The following is a 21,928-nucleotide window of genomic DNA, read 5'->3' as shown; positions in this document are numbered from 1 at the left end:
TCGTCGGGGGACTCGCGGGGCCGTGACGTCACCTGTCGTCTGATTGGCCGACAGCAACGCTGCTGCCACCTCAAGCAACACCGTGTAAGTCCATTTCCCTGTTTTAAGCGAGAGAGGCAGAGGCGCCTCTTCGCCAAAGTCATAAAAATACAGTATATACAATAAATATAATAATGTTTTACAATAGCGCTTAACTATATTTATAATTTAAAGGGTACTTGTGGATGGATTGGTAATGTTTGTGGTTTTAAAAAACATCGCGAGGCTTGTCGTGTGTTCCTATTCACTTAAATGAGAGCTCCAGTGGCAGACCTCCATTCACAAATAGCGTCACGAGCCGGTCATGAGAAATACATTATATACAATAAATATAATAATGTTTACAACAACGCTGAACTATAATTTACAATTTAAAAGGTACTTGTGGATGGATTTGTAATGTTTGTGGTTTTAAAAAACATCGCGAGGCTGGTCATGTGTTCCTATTCACTTGACTGAGACCAGACCTCTCCATGCAGAAATAGCTTCGCGAGCTTCATGAATCGTAATATTTCATCCATGGTGGTCTAAATTAAATTGTAACTATGGTTCAACGTTGGCGCGACTTGCCACTTGGGAAATGTTATTTCAGATCCGCGCGCAATGCAAGCTTGGCGTGGACGGTATAAATGGTGCCGCCCCCTTCTCGCCGTGCGCCAGTTGGAATAGAAAACTGGTGGTTGCGGTCTGATGTGTTTGCGCGAGGTGTGGTGTGGTAACCCGGCCATGCGGGAACAATGGAAAAGCGGCAAAAGACGACATGACAACTCTATATTCCCTCCGCTGGTTGACAACCTCCGGGGAATAGTCCTCGTACAGTCTAAAAGTGTGTCCCTCGTAGGCTAATTGTTTTTAACTTCGAGCCTCTCGAATCGTTCTCTCTTAATTCTGGAAGCGGTGGAAGCAAAGAATGACATACCACGGCCTACCTCCCGACGCCGATTGGAGCCCGGGCCGCGGTGAGCGCGGTCCAGTTCAGGGGGTGATGGGAACACATTCTGACCGAACACCTTTTGGAGTAGCTGGGAAAAGAAGACGCTGGGTTGTGTCCCCTCGAGGTCTTCATCCAAACCAATGATTCTCACATTGCATCGCCTGCTCTGGGACTGTAGCTACACAACTTTAGCACGCAGCTTGTCATCATGTAACTTTTCCTCAGCAGATATTGCCTTTGATGGCATTTCTTAATGATCAACTCAGTGTTGGAGGAAATCCTCAAGAGGCAATCAAGTATTGTACCCAGTTATGTGTATTCCTCCACCAATTTCACAGGGTCACCCGGATAGTGGTAGTGACAGCCGCTGCCATTTGTCTCTGCTTGTTAGAGAATGTAATAATCTTCTCTTTGGTCGGAGGAGTTCAACAGAATGGAAGCATCCTGACACCACGTGATGAAGTCCTGCAGAACAGGGCTGTGGTGTAGATTGGGAGCAGACAGCAACGAGAGCAGGGCAGTGTCGTCAGCAAATTTTACCAGACGACAGTTGGGCTGGTTGGACCTGCAATCATCGGTGTAAAGAATGTAAAGCAGAGGTGACAAAACGCAGCCCTGAGGGGAGCCTGTGGAGGTGTGAAGAATATGGGAGAAGGAGCCATAAACAAGCACCCTATTTGATCGGTTGGTTAAGAAGTTGATAATCCACATGGTGAGCTGGTGATCCAGATTGAAGCGAGTTACCAACTTCTCTGCCAGGATGTGTGGCTGCATGGTGTTGAACGCAGAAGAAAAGTCCACAAACAGGAGCCTGGCAATGGTGTTGGGGGTCTCTAGATGTTTGGGGATGGTCTCCAAGATGAATGTCTTGGCATCATCCACGCCCCTGCCGAACCTGTATGCGAATTGTAACAGATCCATCAAGAGCTCAACAGACTGGGTAATAAAGTTTTTCACAATCCTCTCCATCGCTTTCATTACTAGAGAGGTCAAGGCCACTGGTCTGAGATCGTTTAGGACTTGGAAGGGGCCCTTCTTGGGAATGGGAATAGTAGTGGAGCACTTCTACTTATGAGGTACTGTGCCACAGTTCATGGAAGTCTGGAACAGCTGTTGGAACACTTCCGCCAGCTGCTCAGCACAGTAGGTAAGGGTCCGCCCACATACCTTGTCAGGTCCAGCGGCTGTGTTGAGTTTGGTCCTCTTTAGTGCTCTTACGACTTGATCTCTGCTGAACGTGATGAATGAGTCACCAGGATGGAGTGAGGAGATGAAGGTCTTTAGTTCTGCACTGTTATACCTCTCAAATCTTGAAAAGAATGAATTGAGGTCATTCGGTAGAGATGTTGTTTTGAAGCCGTCAACCGCGTTATGCAGTTGACAGCTGCCATATTCTTCAGGCCCAGCCAGGCAGAGCGGAGGTTCCCCTGGATAAAGGAGGCCTCCACTTTGTTTTTGTAAGACAGTTTAGCCTTTTTAATGGCACGCTTGACCTCTCGGTTGACTTCCTTCTTTTCCTCCTCTGAGCCAGTGTAGAAAATCCTCTTTTTTTTTTATTTAGTACTTGTTTTAATTCTTTAGTGACCCAAAGCTTATTGTTCGGAAATATTGTTATTGTTTTGGTTGGGATTATACTGTCCACACAAAAGGAAATATACGCAGTCACTACATCGACTTGCTCATCAATGTTATTTGAGGACAGTCGGCAATTCCAGTCCGTTGTTACGAAACAGCCCTGTAGCCTATCAATACGATCAGGTGTCCATTGTTTAACGTTCTTAATTATTTTATTTGTCCTCTTAACAACAGGTTGATATGCCAAAGCAAGCAAAATGAAGTTGTGATCTGCGGAACCCAAGGGGGGAAGTGGAACGGCTCTATATGCATCAGAAATAGAACCATAACATTTGTCAAGAGTCCTCCCAAATCGCATTGGGACAGTCAATGGATGTACTGATCAAATCCTTTAAGGGCTTTATCAAAAGAACAGTGGTTAAAATCACCCATAAGGAACTTTGTAGCATCCGGAGAAACTGAATCTAGCTTATTAAGAAAGTCATTCACATGTTCGGAAGCAACAGAAGCATTCGCTTTGGGATGAATGTAAACCAAAATGATAAAAATTTGTGGAAATTCCCGTGGAAGGTGAAAAGGGCGGACTGAAATTGCCAGCAGTTCAATATTAGAATTGCATAACTCTTCCCTAACCACAACAGTGGGACACCAAAGTGGATTAATATGCAGACCCCCCCACCCTGATGTTTGCCGGTGAGCACAGGGTCTCTATCTAGTCTTATAGGAGAGCCAAAACCATCTATGTGCAGTGAATCATTATAGACATCTTCATTTAATCAAGTCACAGTTAGTGCTAGAATTGAAGCCATCCGATATTCATACATGTGATTGACGTTAGCTTGAAGTTCGTCATTCTTACATTGCATTTCTTAATGATCAACTCAGTGTTGGAGGAAAACCTCAAGAGGCAATCAAATATTGTACCCAATTATGTGTATTTCTCCACCAATTCCACAGGGTCACCCCGGATAGTGGTAGTGACAGCCGCTGTGGGGTGAGCGTACATTCGCTAAAATAACTGAGGGAAGTGTTCGGTGTTTCATGCTTTCCCACTTCAGTCTAGCGCTGACTCCAGCCTTTTTTTGCTTCCCCCTGCGTGTTACCTTCCTTTTATAGTGAAGCGTGTCCGAGTGTCCAGGCATCTGTTTACGTTGTACCATCTCCGGTAGCTCATCGGTAAAAGCAGTTCTGTCAGGCTGCAACCTAAGCTGGAGGAGCGTATCCCTGGAATATGTAATCTGCTGCTCTTCTTGTCGATCATATCCACTTGTTAGGCAGGAGACATGGTCAGTGAGACACAGCAGGAGCACCGCAGCCAACAAACTCCACGAACAATCCATCGCGTCCTAGTGTCAGAGCTAGCGGTACCTGGCTCAAGCCTTGTTAGCTTGTTAGCTTGTTAGCTACAGAGCCTCCGGCACACAACAGCTCCGCATAGTCACTTAGCACAAATGCAATACTCCAAAAAATGAGATACAAAGTCATTGGGAGTATGCCTCAGTAGTGGTAGTAAAAAGAAAATGCACAAAACATAAAAAATAACATAAAATAAAATAAAAAACTTGCTCGTTAATGCCACCGGTCAACCACACGAGCAGTGACCCGGAAGGTGTCAGCCATTTTGGGTTCACGGCCATTAGCCATTAGCCGGCCATTAGTTCTCGGCTAGCGCTGCTAACAGGTCCGCTTTGCTAACCGCGCCGTCTCTCTCCGACTAATCGCCCGCTTTGCTTGCTTTTGGAAACATTTTCGCCGCAGCACCTCAAACAAAACTCAAATAGGTCTTGTAGGTCCGTAATAGGCTGAAAAGAGTAATAAGGGGTCAAAAAATCAGTTTGTTGTGGGAGCGCGAGCAACCCGCGTCTTACTCTATCGTGGATGGAACCGGAAGTCGGTGTTGGGATCTCGGATCTGTTATTGGGGATGTTGTTACATTCCAAAAGACATGGACGAGCAAGACTGACTTTCCCGTCCAAAGATTCAATTTGGTAGCCCGAAGCTCTTCTCCCCATGGTTTCTGTTACCCCAGAACAGGTGCGGAGAGAGTATGGAGAAGAGGGTCCTTGTATGTTGAAGATGTTGAAGAACTCGGAACGGGCCAAGGATCTGTTACTGTGTTCGTCGAGAATCGCATAAACTTTTATTGATTTCTCACGACTGTTGAGAGTGTAAATCTTGACGAGACAGATTTTTGAACAAGATCTGTTACTCTGATTGCCACCACAAACTGTCGTGCAACTGCTTGTGACCTCTGAAGATTCTGTGGAGGCTGGGGTGAAGGTGATGGCTCCTCGGTATGTGGTGCTGGTCCAGGGTGAAGGGACGAATTGTTTCTCCGTCCCGCATTGGGCACATGTGGCTGTATACTTGCATTGTTTACCATGTGTTTTGTAGATGTGCAACATTTATATTTATAACATTTATCTTATGTGCTTTGAGGAATGCTTTCCTTTCCTCTATGGGTTTCTCCCGGAAAGCTCAACATTTACGTATTAGGTTGGGTTTTTTTGTGGATGGGGCACTGGCGATCAGTGTTCTTAGCTCCAATGATGTGTTCTGTAGTAGAGACATCTGTCTTGTGGATTGAGATTTCCTTTTGTCTATGTGTTTTGTAAGTCTTGACCACCTTATTAGTGTCTGCTTGGCCAGCAAAGTTGAAGCTAGGATCATTCCTAATTTGAGCTTGGTGAAAGAAGAAGTCTTGAAGGGAGAGAATGAGACCTGATAGCGTTGTTTATAATCAGATCCAACAGACAGCTACATTTCTTGTAGATTATAGGGCAGCTTCTGGACCAGGGGACTTATTCCTCTGGCCGTGTCGAGGTAGTGAAGGCCAGGGAGGGTTAAGTCACTGAACTCATGAAGTTTCGCATAATCTTTGTTGGTGATTTTTGGGAAGTCGCTGATATGTTGGAAGAGAGCCTCTTCGACAATTTCAGGAGCTCCATAGCATGCATCCAGTCTGTCCCAGATCATCTGCAGTCCCTGTTGGGGGTGATTAGCGTTGACGGCTCTGATACGTTTTGCATGCTCCGCCGAATCTTTTCCAAGCCAATTCACGAGAAGATCCATTTGTTCGCTGTATGTTAGGTCGAGTGCCGCCACTGCATTTTGAAAGGACTGCTACCAAGCCCTATAACTCTCCGGCTGGTCGTTAAATCGGGTCATTCCCATGGTAACTAGCTTGTGCCGGACTAAGAACCTGACAACTTCATTCATGCTTGTCTTGTCATGGTGAGCGTTTTGAGGTGTATGGCTGGGCAAGGTGGGATGTGAAGGACCTTGGTTGCTGGACTCCGGTTGGTAGATGTTATGACGGCTATGTACATGTCTAGTGGTTGGACGAGTGCCTGGAGTGAGTTGTGAGTGATGAGCTGTTACGCCGCTTGGTGATGCATAGGTGAAGTTCGCATCGTCAGGGCTGTTCTCTGTATGAAAGTCTGGAGCTTGAATAGAGTTACCTGGCACTTCGTATGCACATTGATGTCCTGAGGATCAACATATCGTGCCATTGATGGCTCTGTATATGGCTGGCCAGTCTTGTCGAGAGATAACAGTGACTCTGCATATAGCTCACCGCCTCCATCCGGAGCATCTTCTTCCTGCAATGTGATTGAACATTGTCTTGATTGTTCGATGACATATTTTTTGGTCTGCTCTAGCAGGTGAAGAGAGGTTTGTCCAAATTGAAGCATTCTGCTAGCTTGTTCACTATCTTCTACAGCAGCTTCTAGAGGCTCTGTTCCTGCCACAGCAGCAGCTGCTTCTCTTTCCAAAGATAGCTTTTCCTTTTTTGCCTCTAGTTGCGCCTTTTCCATTTTAAAGGCCCGGTCTGCCGTTTTCACTCAGGAAAAGGCACTTTTTAAATACAGGATTTAAACAGACAAACTACTTCTCAATTTACAGCTCTGGGCTCCTCTTAATGTGTGGTGATGATTTTTTTTCCTCTACCCCCAACCCCCCCAGCCTGTATTTTCACATTTTGTGTTTGTTTTGTAAACAACGGGACGTTTCTGTGGAAAGACAGTGTTTATACCCCTCCAGCCAATAGGTGGCGTGTCGCAAACGGGGCCGGGCGAATTTGTCGGCTGCGTGACGTCACTCCTTCGGCAACTTGACAGCACGCACAGATTTTTTTTTTCACTCACTCATTCACACATGTAAGCGTCTGTGTGTGAGTGAGTGAAAAAATAATAATATTCCGTGCGTGCTGTCAAGTTGCCGCGGCAGTGAAGTCATGCAGCCGACAAATTCGCCTGGCCCCTTGCGATACGCCACCCCCCGCTCTGCAATTGGCTGGAGGGTTATAAACACTGTCTTTCCACAGAAACATCCCGCTGTTTACAAAACAAACACAAAATGACAAAATACAGGCTGGGAGGGTGGGGGTTTAGTAAAAAATCACCTCCACACATTAAGAGAAGCCCAGAGCTGTAAATTGATAAGTAGTTTGTCTGTTTAAATCCTGTATTTAAAAAGTGCCTTTTCCTGAGTGAAAACGTAAGGGTAACACTTTATAATAACTACCCGTTATAACTAGTTAATAGACCATTAGTAAACTGTTAATTAATGAGTTATTAATGACTTATTAAATGTTTGTTAACTGTTTGTTAAGGTTTTAAAATGATGTCTATAAATAGTAAAAAATTTATTTTTAAACTGTTAGTTATTGAGCTCTAAATGACTTGTTAACTGTATAGTAATTATTCATAACTATATTTTATAAATTAGTAATACATCGTTAACAAGCTATTAGAAAATTACTTACTAATGACTTGATAAGTATTACTTCATAGTTTGTATAGGTTATTGGGACGTTATTATAAAGTTGCCACTATTCCTCATTTATTACGTGTTAGTAAATGTGGAGCAGTTGCAACTTTAGAATAACGTCCCAATAACATAAATAGAGTAATAACTAATATTTAAGTTGTAGATTAACTCACTTCTTTACAGCAGTTGTTAATAGTTTGTTAACCATCTACTAATACTATACCAGTGAAACTTTGTAGAGGAGCACATGAGTGGAAAAAGTTCAATGGTACGGAAAATTGATATTTAGGCATGGTAAGGCATAGTAATTTTATATTTTAAATTTCACCTTCAAATTCTGTACTTTCAACTTGTTCCACCTGTTTGTTGTTTGACAAAGTTTCATAGTTATTAGTAGATGGTTAACATCTACTATGTAAAGAATTAGCTAATATATAAGTTAAATATTAGTAAGTAGTAGGGGTGTTTTAAAAAAAAAAAAATCGATTCGGCGATATATCGCGATACTACATCGCGCGATTCTCGAATCGATTCAATAATCGGCAGAATCGATTTTTTTTTTTTTTTTTTTTTTTTTTTTTTTTTTTTTAGGATTCACACCTTGAGCATGGAAGAATGTTATATGAACGGAACATTAAGCCTTAATATTTTATTTTAATGCTGTTCAAACATGAAACAGATTACAACCTCTATAAGACTGAAATTTCAGATAAATAAATAATACATTTTCATATAAATCTTACACTCTACAAGCTTACTGATTAGTATTTTCTAAATTTGAATGAAAAAAAATCGCAACAATCGACTTATAAATTCGTATCGGGATTAATCGGTATCGAATCGAATCGTGACCTGTGAATCGTGATACGAATCGAATCGTCAGGTACTAGGCAATTCACACCCCTAGTAAGTAGCTAATTTATACTATTGGGATATTATCGTAAAGTTGCAACTGTTCCTCATTTAATAACAGTTAATAAATGAGGAATAGCTACCACTTTAGAATAACGTCCTAATAACAGATATAAACTATTAACTGATACTTAACAAGTCATTATTAAGTAATTTACTAATAGTTTGTTAACTTAGTCTTACTAATTTATAATATATAGTTACAAATGATTAATATACAGTTAACAAGTCATTTATAACTCAATAACTAACAGTTTAATAATGACATATTAACTGTTTATAGTCATAAGTATAAATCCTTAACAAACAGTTAACAAACATTTAATAAGTCATTAACAACTCATTAATTAACAATCAACTAATGATCTATGAACTACTTATAACGGATAGTTATTATAAAGTGTTACCAACGTAAGACCGGGCCTTTAACCCGTAGGCGTTATTGTGACCCGTTTTGGGCTTTTGATGGTTCTGACCAAGTCATTTCAAAATAATGCCCAGGGGTTAAGAATAATTTCCTCTTCTGCGAAAGTGAGGCGGGCTTTTGCGGCCTCTGCATTGTCTGTGTCCAGCATATAAGTAAGTTGTCATCTTCTGCGATGAAGCGTCGTTTCTCTCTCCTGTCCTCCAAAAGTTCACTGAACACGAAGGCAGTAAATTCAACACCTCCCGCTCATCAAGTCTCTGGACACCAACATGACCAGTTGACTCCAGGTTTAATGACAATTGGAAGGATGAAACTAACAAATACAAACGTGTACGATCAATTATATGAAATAAATGAGCTGATAAATTTACATTATCATATAATTGTAGCATTAATTGCCAAATATGAAGATAAACTAACTAATTTTCTATATTCAAAATTGTGTATTTATTGCTAATAACATACATCTATAAACTGACGCACCATTGTGTTATAGTGACAACAACAGTAACACAAAATGGCTAATGGAGGGCAGTATAATACAACAAATGAAGAATAGGCCGCCAGCCTAACTACAATGGAACCTCTACTTACGAACGTCTCTTCATACGAAATTTTCGAGTTACGAAACGCCTCAACGGGAAAATATTGCCTCTTGTTACGAAAGAAATTTCTAGATACGAAAGGTAAAAATACATTACCGAACACAACATACTTTCGGCTATGGCAATTTCCTACCATAGGTACCTATGAGAGTAAATACTAGATCGGTATTTGTGCGTCGTTGTGGCATCCCATTGGCTAAGAGGAACCTTCTACCATAGGTATGAGCGTGTACTAGATCGGTGTTTGTGCATGTTTCTGGCATCCCATTGGCTAAGAGGAACCTCTACCATAGGTATCTATGAGCGTATACTAGATCGGTGTCTATACAGCGTCCTCATCATTCATCCCGCGGCCCATGCGGTGTTCCAATAGTTTTTCGTAAATGTATGAACTAACGGCCAACGAATTTGTGCAAAAATTCAAACAATTGGTGATTGATGAAGGCACAGTAAGTTTTTAATTGCGACGAGACGGGCCTTTTTAAAAAAAAAAAAAAGATGCCTCGCCATACCGGAAGTTTCCATGAAGTTTCAGAATTTGTTGAAAAGAATCGCCCATAAAAAGTGTTCACCAGTCGGGCGTTTGCTCACTAATGATGTTTGCCTTGGACATTTCCGAAGGATTTAAAAAAAAAAAAAAAAAAGCAAACATCCATGGATCAGTTCTTTACAAAACACCAGGCAAAAAAAAAAAAAAAAAAAACCACTTTTGAGAGAGAGAAACATGAACCAAAGAGGGCAAAAAACGATGAGGACAACAGTTAAAAAGGTAAATGAACATCATTTTTATTCTTTACTTTATTCTTTGTTTTTTTACATTATGCACAACTCTCATTTATTGTGCAATAATCTAATTGTAACATGTATTTGTTACATGTTTTGATGCATTTTTATGCTTTATAAAACATTTATGTCTGAATTTTGGGAGGCTTGGAACGGATTAGGGCATTTACATGGAAAATGCGTCTCTACTTACAAAATTTTCTACTTAAGAACTTTCTTCCAGAACCAATTAATTTCGTAAGTAGAGGTACCACTGTACTAGAGTCTAGTAGTAGTCTAGTAAATAGACAGTATAATGGCAAGTGTATATATCGATCATGTCACGTCTTTCATCTGCAACATTTCACAACTAAAATGAGGTAGTTTGAGCCTATTCATCAGAAGACATGGATACATACCGAAGATGCCACAGATGCACAAGATGTTTCTAGCCGTATACAAGCTCACAGGACGGATAGAAAGAAATGAGTCAACGTTCTAGCCACGGTACTACGTCCGGAATCTAATCATGTGACTGACTCAGAATCATTCTTAAAGGAAACTCCAAACATTACAAAATAGAAGAATAAAGTTAGAAACAATCAGAAGTATACAAACAGGAAGTCTAATTAACAGAAAATTGCATCTGCCGACCGGAGGCAGGACAGTCGCTTTTACATTGCAAACACTTCATAGATATGTCACAAAATGACGACAACCTCATATTTTGCGAATTCAAAATTCGGCAATGTTCGCAATTCAGTGGGATACAGCTGCCACTCATTTACTGCTGCCAGCCAGGCACTCAATGCTAAAGCTAATACTAGCCGCTAACCATTCATTTCGGAGACATTTGCCGTAAAATACCATGACAGCATAATTAATTAGCGGTTTCTTAGCATCCTAAATTAGTGATTAAATATACTCTCGGGCTGCGACTGGCTCGCACCCAGTTCAGGGTGTACCCCGCCTACTGCCCGAAGCTGGCTTCAACACCGCCACGACCCTTGGATTCAGTGGTTAAGACGATGGATGGATATACTTTTCAGGATGGCAATATATGTAATTTAAATAAAAACGTTACAGAGGCCAGACTGAGATGGTTTGGACATGTCCAGAGGAGAGATAGTGAGTATATTGGCAGAAGGATGCTGAGTTTCCAAATACCAGTCAGAAGATCGAGAGGAAGACCAAAGAGGAGATTTATGGATATATTTAAAGAGGACATGTAGGTAGTTGGTGTGAGAGCAGAGGATGCAGAAGACAGGGTTAGATGGAGGCAATTAATTTGGTGTGGCGACCCCTGAAGGGAAACACCGAAAGAAGCAGAAGAAGAAGTGTGGAGCCGGTCCGGTGGAAAAGCGCCATATATATGTTTGTATTTAAAACTCTTTGACTGCCAAAGACATTTAATAATGATTAGTAAAATTCCTTTGAATGGAATGCAATCTTTCATTTAGTAGCCACATTGTATATGTTGTAAAGGCAAACAATATGTCATGGTTCGGTTCTCAGCCTGTTGTGCTTTTGTGTGTGTGTTCCAGTGCCAACAACGAGGGGGGCGTTCCCCAGCCCCGCACCTGCATCGCGTTGGCAATTAGGACTTTAAAAGGACTCCGAGCTGCACAGCAAGCTGTCGGATTATTATTTGCTCACCAGTGTGTCCAAGTGTTCTCCGCGTTTCCAAGTTTGGTAAAGTCATAGAATCTGTTTTCGTCCTCGGTTAACTCTGTATTCACGTGTGTATATCCGCGTCGCTTTCTGTTGTTTACTCCGCTTTTTGATTGTTTCCGCATTCTATTTCGAGTAGTCCTTGCCGGGTGCAAGTGTTTTTTGTTACATTCGCGGTCCTTGCCGTTGCAAGTGTTTTATGTTACATTCGCGTTCCTTGCCGGTTGCAAGTGTTATGTATTACATTCGTGCTCCTTGCCTTTTGCAAGTTTTTTTTGTTAAATTCGTGTTCCTTGCCTTTTGCAAGTGTTTTCTGTTACCTTCGGGTTCCTTGCTGGGTGCAAGTGTTTATTGTGATCCGCGTTATCTTGCCTGCGAGCAAGATTTGCTTCTTCGGTTGATTCAAAGAATAAACCGTGATTGTTTTCCTTCTCTGAGCCTGCCTTTCTGGGATCCGTTTTTCTTCGACTCAGCCGAGTCGTGTCACAATATTCTTTTTGCCTTGAAAGATGAGTTAAAATGCTCAAAAGCGGCTGGCACTGTGGATTTTTTTGTTTTGTTTTTATTATGTGTGACAGTCAAAGAATTAAATTGTATTCTGCGCGATGCGCGTATGCTGTGCCCGATCAGGACGTAGCCAGCCAATCACATTGCAGCGCCTCATGTTTCACTCAAATACTATTTGATTGAGTCGGTGCACGGCAGCGCGCTCTCATTACTATGGGAGAGCCAGTGGAGGACACGGCGACTTTCGAACGTGCATATTAAACATGATGCAGAGGGAGCATTAATGCGCTCGCGGAATTTTTTTTCACCAGCATGCACCTGAAAGTTGGCTGCATTTGCGAGTGAAATGCTCGCAGTGTCGAGCCCTGGGAGGAGAAAAACACACACACACACACACACACACACACAAAGAGTTAAAGTTGAGTAACATGGCGGGCCCCCAAGCTTTTGGGGTTTATACAAAATTTGTTTTTGTTTACAGTTATATTGCAGTGGAGGGGTCTGGAATCTTTTCATATCATCATTAAGTATCATAAGTAATGCAACATAATGATATTACAGTGGTGTCACTAAATATTAACGTTTTGAATAATAACAAAAAGAGGGATACAGCATTGTCCAAGTTTAGAAAAGAGAAGATACAGGTTATTTTTCTTCAAGAGACACACGTACACGACAGGAGCATTTAAAATTCCGAAAGTTGGGCTATTGAAACTCATTTTCTAGTTCCTTGGGTTAAACACACAAGAGGGGTGTAATGAAATTGATCTCCAATATGCTAAAGTTTGAACTGGTGAGGGAAGTTGGTGACAAGGAGGGAAGGTATATCATGATAAAAGTCCACAATAAAATGCAAGTTACCAAAAAAAAGCTCACCAAGGCTATTTCATTGGCAACAGCATATTACTTGGTAAAGCTTTATTTTGACGTTAGCCTTAGCGTAGGCGGTGTGTTTTGTTGAGTGTTTCCAGCTTCCTTGAAATTTTTGAATTTTTTTTTTCGTCTTTCGACTTTTCCCTTCAGGGGGTCGCCACAGCGAATCAGTTGCCTCCATCTAACCCTGTCTTCTGTATCCTCTGCTCTCACACTAACTGAGTATGTGAGAAGGTTCATGTCCTCTTTAACTACACCCATAAACCTCCTCTTTGGTCTTCCACTTGATCTTCTGCCTGGTATTTGGAAACTCAGCATCCTTCTGCCAATATAATCACTGTCTCTCCTCTGCACATGTCCAAACCATCTCAGTCTGGCCTCTCTGACTTCATCTCCAAAGCCTCTAACATGTGCTGTCCATCTGATGTACTCATTCCTGATCCTATCCATCCTGGTCACTCCCAAAGAGAACCTCAGCATCTACATCTCTGCCACCTCAAGCTCTGCCTCCTGTCTTTTCCTCAGTGGCACTGTCTTCATACCAAACAACATCGCTGGTCTCACTACAGTTTTATAAACCTTTCATTTTAGCTGAAACTCTTCTATCACACATCACACCTGACACTTTTTCTCCACCCGTTCCAGCCTGCCTGCACCCACTTCTTCACTTCTTTTCCACACTCTCCATTGCGCTGAACTGCTGACCCTAAATACTTAAACTCCTCCACCTTCTTGGTCTCTTCTCCCTGTAACCCAGTGTTTCACAATTCCGGTCCTCAGGGCCCCCTATCCAACCTTGTATTCCATTTCTCCCAATTCCCAGTGCAGCTGATTCCAATGACAGCTAATCAGCAAGCTCTGGAGAAGCCTGATAACGATCCTCACCTGCGTTGGAATTGGGAGACATGGAAAACAGGCTGGATCGGGGGCCCTGAGGACCGGAATTGAGAAACACTAATGTAACCTAACTCTTCCACTTGGGTCCGTCTCATTCACACACACAGATACTCCGTCTTGCTACGGCTAATCTTCATTCCCCACCTTTCCAGGGCGAACCTCCACACCTCTAGCTTCTCCTCCACACGTTCCCTGCTCTCACTAGATCTCTATGTCATCTGCAAACATCATCGTCCGTGGGGATTCCTGTCCAACCTTGTCCGTCATCCTGGCCATTATCAAAGCAAACAAGAAAGGGCTCAGAGCTAATCCCTGATGTAGTCCCACCTCCAACTTGAACTCCTCCCTCACACCTACAGCACACCTCACCTCACCACTGTCCTACAGTCCTCATACATGTCCTGCACCACTTGAACATACTTCTCTGCCACTCCAGACTTCCTCATACAAAGCCACAGTTCCTCTCTGGGCACCCTGTCATAACCTTTCTCCAGGTCGACAAAGGCACAATGCAGCTCCTTATGACCTTCTCTGTACTTCTCAATCAACATCCCCAAAGCAAATACTGCATCTGCTGTATTTTTTATTTTTTTTGGCATGAAACCATACTGCTGCTCACAAATGTTCACCTCTGCCCTCAGTCTAGCTTCCACACTACTCTTTCCCATAGCTTCATTGTGTGGCTCATCAGCTTTATTCCTCTGTAGTTGCCACAGTTCTGCACGTCTCCCTTGTTCTTAAAAATGGGCACCAGCACACTTCTCCATTCCTCAGGCATTTTCTCACCATCTAAGATCCTGCTGAACAACCCAGTCAGATTTTGCTACCTCTCCTAGACACTTCCATACCTCCACAGGTATATCATCCTCATTTATCAACTCTTCAAAGTACTCTTTCCATCTTCCCATCACACCGCTGGCATCTGTCAACACTCTTCCATCCCTATCCTTTATTACCCGAACCTGCTGCACGTCCTTCCCATTACCCTGTCTCTTTGCCTTGCCAATCTGTAAAGATCAGTCTGTCCCTCCTTACTGTCCAACCTAGCATACAAGTCATCGTAAGCCCCTTGGTTGGCCTTTGCCACTTCTACTTTCACCTTACACCATATTTCCCTGTACTCCTGTCTACTTTCTTAGTCCTCTCAGTGTCCCACTTCTTCTTTGCTAACCTCTTTCTCTGCATCCACTTCTGTACCTCCTCATTCCACCACCAAGTCTCCTTATCTACTTTCCTTCCAGATGACAAACCAATGACTGCCCTGCCTGTCTCCCTGATCACTAGGGGTGGGAATCTCTGACATGAGGCCGATTCGATATGTATCTCGATACACAAGTTGCGATTCGATTGAAAAACGATTATCTTTCAGAACAGAACGGTTCGATACGGTTCGATTAAGTTTGGGAACGATACAATTTACGATTCGATACGATTAATTTCAATATTCAAAACTTATAGTGACATTTGTTGCTTGTAAACAATCTTAAAACACCACAAATTTTTACAGTATCTACAAATGTGTTAAAAAAGAACAACAACAATGTCTTCTATATTTTTATATATTGAATCAATTATTTAAATGGACCGGAACAAAGGGCTGGGCGATATGACTGAAAAATGTATCAGTTTAAATATTTATTAGTTGTTATTGACAGTTATAATTGTTTTTTTGTTTTTTAATTCAAAATCAGGATCAGGAAAACAAAAGGCTGATAATTCAATTTGAAATATAAATATTTAACCTTTAAAAAGACACCAACACAATTAAACAGAATATGTCCACATTGTGAAGTATTTCAGAAACATAAATTTGAGACATGAAATAAACCTACCATCCAGCCAAAAGAAATATGAAGCCACCTTATGGAACAATAAATCTATCAAACACATTTTAACAACTTAATATATCCAAAAATATTTCCAAAAGTGCCCTAACCTTTTTATCAACAATTTTTGTTTTTCTTTGCCATCACATTCATTTTTGGTTAATGTATGACATCTTTTTTGTTTTTTAATCTGAGACACGATGATGACCATGGAATCACTACTGTTTGCTTTGTTTTTTGGGCTGTCGTTCATTTTGAGTTTGATGACGTAATTGCGGGCACGTCTCAGTTCCCTGCTGCTCATGCTAGTTGTAGACATTGACAGGGAGCCACAAACTGAGAAATGAGATACTTGCAGTGTGCTTTTAGCTTAGCTGGTGTGTTGGCTGTGGGACATACCTGTGTCGTTTGAATCCATGCTTTGGATCGTCACGGGAGTTATTCTTTTTGGCTCGCTCGCAGTACCAACGCCGGCCCGGGACATACAAGTGCACCAAGAGGACTCGATAGCAATGGGAAATACCGAGATGTACGGCACCGGCTTTTGCTAACTGTCTCCACTGTCGCATGTTGTCACTCGGTGCGCGCGCGCGCGCCGTGTCGCGAGCACGGCGTTGACGGTAGGCTCCCCCCCAAGGTGCGTAACGTCTTTGCATTATGTTTACAACATCCGGGGAATGAAGTGTCTCTGAGCGCTACTTTGCTAGCTCTCTGTAAACACGGAAGTAGCTTGAATAGTGCTGCTACTGAAATGTAAACAAAACAAGTAGAGCACGGTGCAGAACTCTTGCAATTGTTATGAAAACCATAAAGCCTCACTCGCAACCGATTCACAGCAACGCGATATCCGGTCCACAGCTTTACAAGCAATGTATCTAAGGATTCCCGGCGGATTTTGTATCGGTTAACAAGTCTGCTACCGATACGGCCGTTTAGCTCCCCTTGACGACCGATGGTTCGGTCGAATCGGTTTTTTGTCCCACCCCTACTGATCACATTTGCTGTAGTTGTCCAATCATCTGGGAGCACATCCTGACCATCCAGAGCCTTTCTCAACTCCTTCCTGATAGTCATACACACTTCCTTTTTCAGCTTCCACCATTTCGTCTTCTGTTCTGCCTTTGTCTTCCTCACCACCAGAGTCATCCTACACACAACCATCCTATGCTGTCTGGCTACACTCTCACCTACCACTACTTTGCAGTCATTGATCTCCTTCAGATTACACCGTCTACACAAGATGTTGTCTACCTGTGTACTTCTACCTCCACTCTTGTAGGTCACCCTATGTTCCTGCCTCTTCTGGAAGAAAGTATTCACGACAGCCATTTCCATCCTTTTTGCAAAGTCAATCACCATCTGTCCTTCTGCGTTCCTCTCCTGGATACCAAACCTGCCCATCACCTCCTCACCTTTATTGAAGTCTGCACCAGTGACAACTCTCTCACTTCTCGGGATGTTCTGCGTCATTCCGTCAAGGTCCAACCAAAAGTTCTTCTTCTCCTCCAGCTCACATCCTACCTGTGGCGCATACCCACTAACAACATTGATCATCACACCTTTGATTCCTAGCTTCAGGCTCATCACCCTATCTGGCACTCTTTTAACCTCCAGAACTTTCTTGACAAACTCCTCGTTCACGATAACTCCCACTCCATTTATCTTCCCATTTAAACCATGACAAAACAGTTTGAAACCAGCTCCTAAAGTTCTAGCTTTGCTCCCTTTCTACCTGGTCCCCTGAACACACAGTATGTCCATCTTCCTCCTCTGCATCATGTCAACCAGCTCTCTACAATTTCCTGTCATACTTCCAACATTCAAAGTCCCTACTCTAAGTCCTAGACTCTTGGTGTTCCTCTTCTCTTTCTTCCTACGAACACACCTTCCTCCTCTCCTTCTTTGACCAACAGTAGTCAAATTTCCTCCAGCACCCTGTAGGTCAACAGCACCGATGGCGGTCATTGTTAACCCTGGCCACGACCGATCCGGTATTGAAGTCATATATTTGATTCGCATGTTTGGTTTGGCCAAAGTTTTACGTCGGATGCCCTTCCTGACACAACCCTCTGTATTTATCCGGGCTTGGGAACGGCACAAGAAGACACTGGCTTGTGCCCCCTCGCAGCTACATTTTGAAATTTTTGAATGAAGGGGTAAATCCATTATGTGTGTGTTGTCATAAAATATCGATATCTGCTGTCAGTGTATCGAGTATTTCTTGCAACAGAAAGCGCAACAATATATTGCAATATCGTTTTTTCCCCCACCACACCTACCTAGAAGGTGCTGTATGTCTTTTTCCCCAAAACGGGATTTTGAGTGTTTCCTTGCCCATTGGGTCTATGAATTATGGGATTCCGCCAATCATTGTTGACTCGGGGCCTGTGACTCTTATTGTGATTCTTTTGTGAGAATAAGCGGTTTAACAGGGTGTCAAGGGGTGGCAGCTGCCACCTTTACCAAATATCTTGCCACCACAGTTGCCATCCTTTTTGGCAATGACCTAACCATATTAAATTTGACATTGTAATAAAAATGTTCCTTGTAGTCTCCGAAGTGTGTATAAAAATTGAGAATTTACTCCCACTCCGACCCACCCTTCTTTCAAGAAGAAATAGTTAATATTATGAATAATATTAGATTATAAACTTATTAATTAATTATTATTAACTTAATAATCAAACACATAAATTAGTCACATTCCTATTCTTTGACTGCCAGACATTTTCAGAAAAGATCACCTCATAGTGCCAGCTGATTTAGAGCATTTTTGACTGATGTTTCAAGGCCCACAGAAAATTGTGTTAGGACTATGCAAACACAGAGACTACCAAATGAAACATTGAAGTCTCATCTTTCATCAGATAAACAAGTGTGTTTCTAGCCTATTCCACTTTTCCGTAATCTGCAGTAGAAAACAGGTTGGTTTGAGTGAAATGCAGCGAGTGTGAGTGAAAGGTCTGAGAATAGCTTTTTGTGAAAAGATGTATTTCATGCACATCAGTGATTTTGAAACTTTTTTTTTTTTTTTTTAATTTTGTGACACCACCAACACCTGAAGAGTGCTTTCCTTCTGTAAAACACAAACACCCCCCAAAAAGTATGGCAAATTAACAATTTATTTACAGTGAACAGGGGTTACAATTTGACAAACAACTTGATAAAACTTGACAACTTGACAAACTATTTACAAGTGGGGGGGGGGGGGGGGGTGCACCTCTGTGAGTGTGCATGCGCATGCGCGCACATGTGTGAGTGACTATTTACAGGTGTCTGGATGCATTTCATGTATGCATATTTTTTTTTGGTATGGTATGATAATAAACAGTCTCCTACATGCAAGAGGACAGCACATGGTCGGCACCACAAGTTAGTTTCCTTTCGATGCCCCCTTCACCAACAGAGCCTACACCTTCTCCCCGGTCTTTTCTTTTTAGGTGGTAGGAGGCAAGTAATCCGGCACATTTTTTGCCAAATTGCCATTGAGCCGAATTTCAGGTCATGAATTGGTGACCTGCTGCTCTTTCAAATTTCCTCCAAGTCTTCATGCCCTTCGAATTCCACATCTCCTCCTTCCTCCTCCTCCCTCACACGTGTCTGTATCACCCAGGATCTCACTACCTGCCGGATGAATGCAAATAGTAATTGCACTAGCCTGGATCTTTTGTCCTGTAAATTATGTATGCATTGTACATGCACAGTTGAACTATGTACACAACAAATTTCTTATGCCACTTCAATGTCTTTCGCGTAAATGGATGAGAGATGTTTTGGTCTAATTTGTCGACTCCTTCATGGAGGCACTGTCTGCCACAACGCATGCTGGTTTGTCACAAGGAAGTCTTTTTTTGTTGTGCCTTATGTTACACGTCCACACCGCATTTCATCTTGGTGGCAGGTCGTCATCATTCTCAACAAGTGTTTATCCTGCCAGGCTATTACAAAAACCTTCCGTTGTGCTGCGCCAGTTTGCCTCCCACCCCAAGACCAGTCTTCGTTGCCTCGGTAATGACGCTGGGTTCTCCTCTGTTCTTGCGCAGTGTTCCACATACATTAGTACCTGCTGCTAGTAAATGTTCACAGAGCTGAATCTAATTGTAAAAGTTGTCCATATGTAACGTGTATCCTTGATCTGGCAGACGATCAAGTAGTGTGAATACTGTACCGTGAGGGGAGAGCTTGTACCAACGTAAGGTAGCATGTTGAAACAATAACTGCTTTGTGAGTCACAGAGTATGTACGATTTTCACCGTACTTCACCAGCTTTTGTGGATTGTAGACTTTGAATGACAAGTGCCCCTGAAAATTTCATTTTTATTGGGAAACTTCAGATGAGCCTTGTATCTGTTCCTTGACATCGCTTGGCTAAAAAAGGTTGTGGTCTCAATCTCATCCATAGTCCAGAACATATCAATGCTTGGCTTATTTATGTGGCCAGTCAGAAACAATAGTCCCAAATGTTTTTTTAAGTTCTGGGACGGACAGGCTTACAGGAATGACTCCTGCTGTGTGGCAGACTGTGAGACTGTACCTTCATATGCTGGCATGCATACTTTACCGATTTATCGGCTGCGATTTCCTTAATTTTGGGGAATCGGTGATCGGCCGATCCCTTAAAAATAAACTGATCTTTTCCACCAATCTCATCTCTCTCCTCAGAGGTCTGAAAAAGTATCCTCTTCTGCTGAGATGATTAATAGGCTTTTATTTTTATTTGAGAGAAATACTTACCGTAATGTGCAGTTAAAACAAATTGTTTGCATTATCTCACAGATATTATTCAATGTTTTTCAATAAAACAAGATTGGAACACTGAAGGTGGCTGCTTATTAAAATCAGGATACTGAAAAATCGAGATTGGCAGGTCAGACTTTTTAAAAGATCGGGGATCGGTGATTGGCCGGAAAATTGTGATCGATGCACCGCTAATACTTGTTTGTCTGATCGACAGTGTGTTGGAAAAGCTCGTCCGTCAGATACAGCTCCAAGAAGTCAGCTGGCAGTGTGGATTCCAGGTTTACTGCAGTGCCCTTGGGTCCTGGGGTTGCTGTGAATGGAAATACTGTTGGTTTCCAGCCCGCTTCAAATCAGTCAGCATTTGTCCTGCAATGATTTGCAAATACAAATTTAAATGATCATATAAATATACTGTCATTAGTTATTTTGCAGCAGTGTGATGCAAATACTGTATTTTTTTTTTTTTTACCTTTCTTCTTCGATCTGGTGGGAGCAATACTACTCCTGGCTCCTCGCTGTGCCGTAAATAACAGAAATATATACAATTGCCTTTAGAATGTTTTTTTTTTAGTATTATTATATTGTAAGGTTGTTGTTGTTGTTGTTTTACCTCTCTTTGCCCTAGAAGCTGCAGTGGGCAGACGTTTGGAGCAAGATGGACAATCTGTGAATTATACATTCACATTAGTTTAGGCAACAGTTGTCTTATAGTGTACATCAGCACATTTATACAATCTGTTATCACCTCTACACAAACACCCCGCGAAATACTGAAAGTTAGTTAGCTAGCTAGCTCACAGCAAGTTAGCGCTTACCTTTGCAGATTTCTGAGGGATCAGAGGAGGATTTGCTGTCCGAATCCGATTCCTCACATCCTGATTGTGTCCATTCATCCAATGAATCCTTGTCGATTCGTAGTTGTACTCGTCATCCGATGACGAATCGGGCTGTGAATCAGTCTGCGCCGAAATGCTTGGCTCACCGTGCGATCTGGGATTAGCCTGTGACTCTTTCTCACCTCTGAATCACTTTCACCAATGTTGTCTTTTGTTGCAACACTGGTAGTGCTAAATTTTTTAAAACAGTTCTGCAGTGTGAGCTTCTTAAGGAGATCATGGCGTCCTTCCTCCACCATGATCTCCTTAACTTCCTCACTCCGCCTCTCTTTTACGACTACTGGATCAAGTTGAATTTGTCCAAAAGACAGTCGTCACTGCCATCTAATGGCCATAGTTAGTCATTAAAATAGTTGATCAGCTTGAAACAGAGAGGGAAGCTGACCAAAACATTATTCTGGCAATTTCCATTAAAAACACAGTTTTAAGGAATATCCGTCGGTGGCGCTATACGGCCAGGCTGTAGGGTTCGGGAATTCCCGAACCTGGCA

General features: G+C 42.2%; 2 protein-coding genes across 3 annotated transcripts in view; both read right to left on the bottom strand.

The window, feature by feature from the left end:
• Positions 1-21,928, bottom strand: part of itpr3 (inositol 1,4,5-trisphosphate receptor, type 3) — an 841,532-nt gene that overhangs the window by 156,333 nt on the left and 663,271 nt on the right. The window lies entirely within an intron of this gene.
• LOC144014987 (uncharacterized) lies at positions 20,178-21,676 on the bottom strand. The gene is made up of 5 exons (XM_077515287.1): positions 21,560-21,676; positions 21,357-21,500; positions 21,152-21,205; positions 21,011-21,056; positions 20,178-20,907 (listed from the first exon to the last, which is right to left on the bottom strand). The coding sequence occupies exons 1-5, from the start codon at positions 21,674-21,676 to the stop codon at positions 20,822-20,824; spliced, it is 447 nt and encodes a 148-aa protein (XP_077371413.1). The 3' UTR covers positions 20,178-20,821.

Source organism: Festucalex cinctus, chromosome 2 (genome assembly GCF_051991245.1).
Source record: "Festucalex cinctus isolate MCC-2025b chromosome 2, RoL_Fcin_1.0, whole genome shotgun sequence".
NCBI classification, from domain to species: Eukaryota; Metazoa; Chordata; class Actinopteri; order Syngnathiformes; family Syngnathidae; genus Festucalex; species Festucalex cinctus.
The sequence above is the reverse complement of the archived record's forward strand: the minus strand, read 5'-3'. Positions and strand labels throughout refer to the sequence as shown.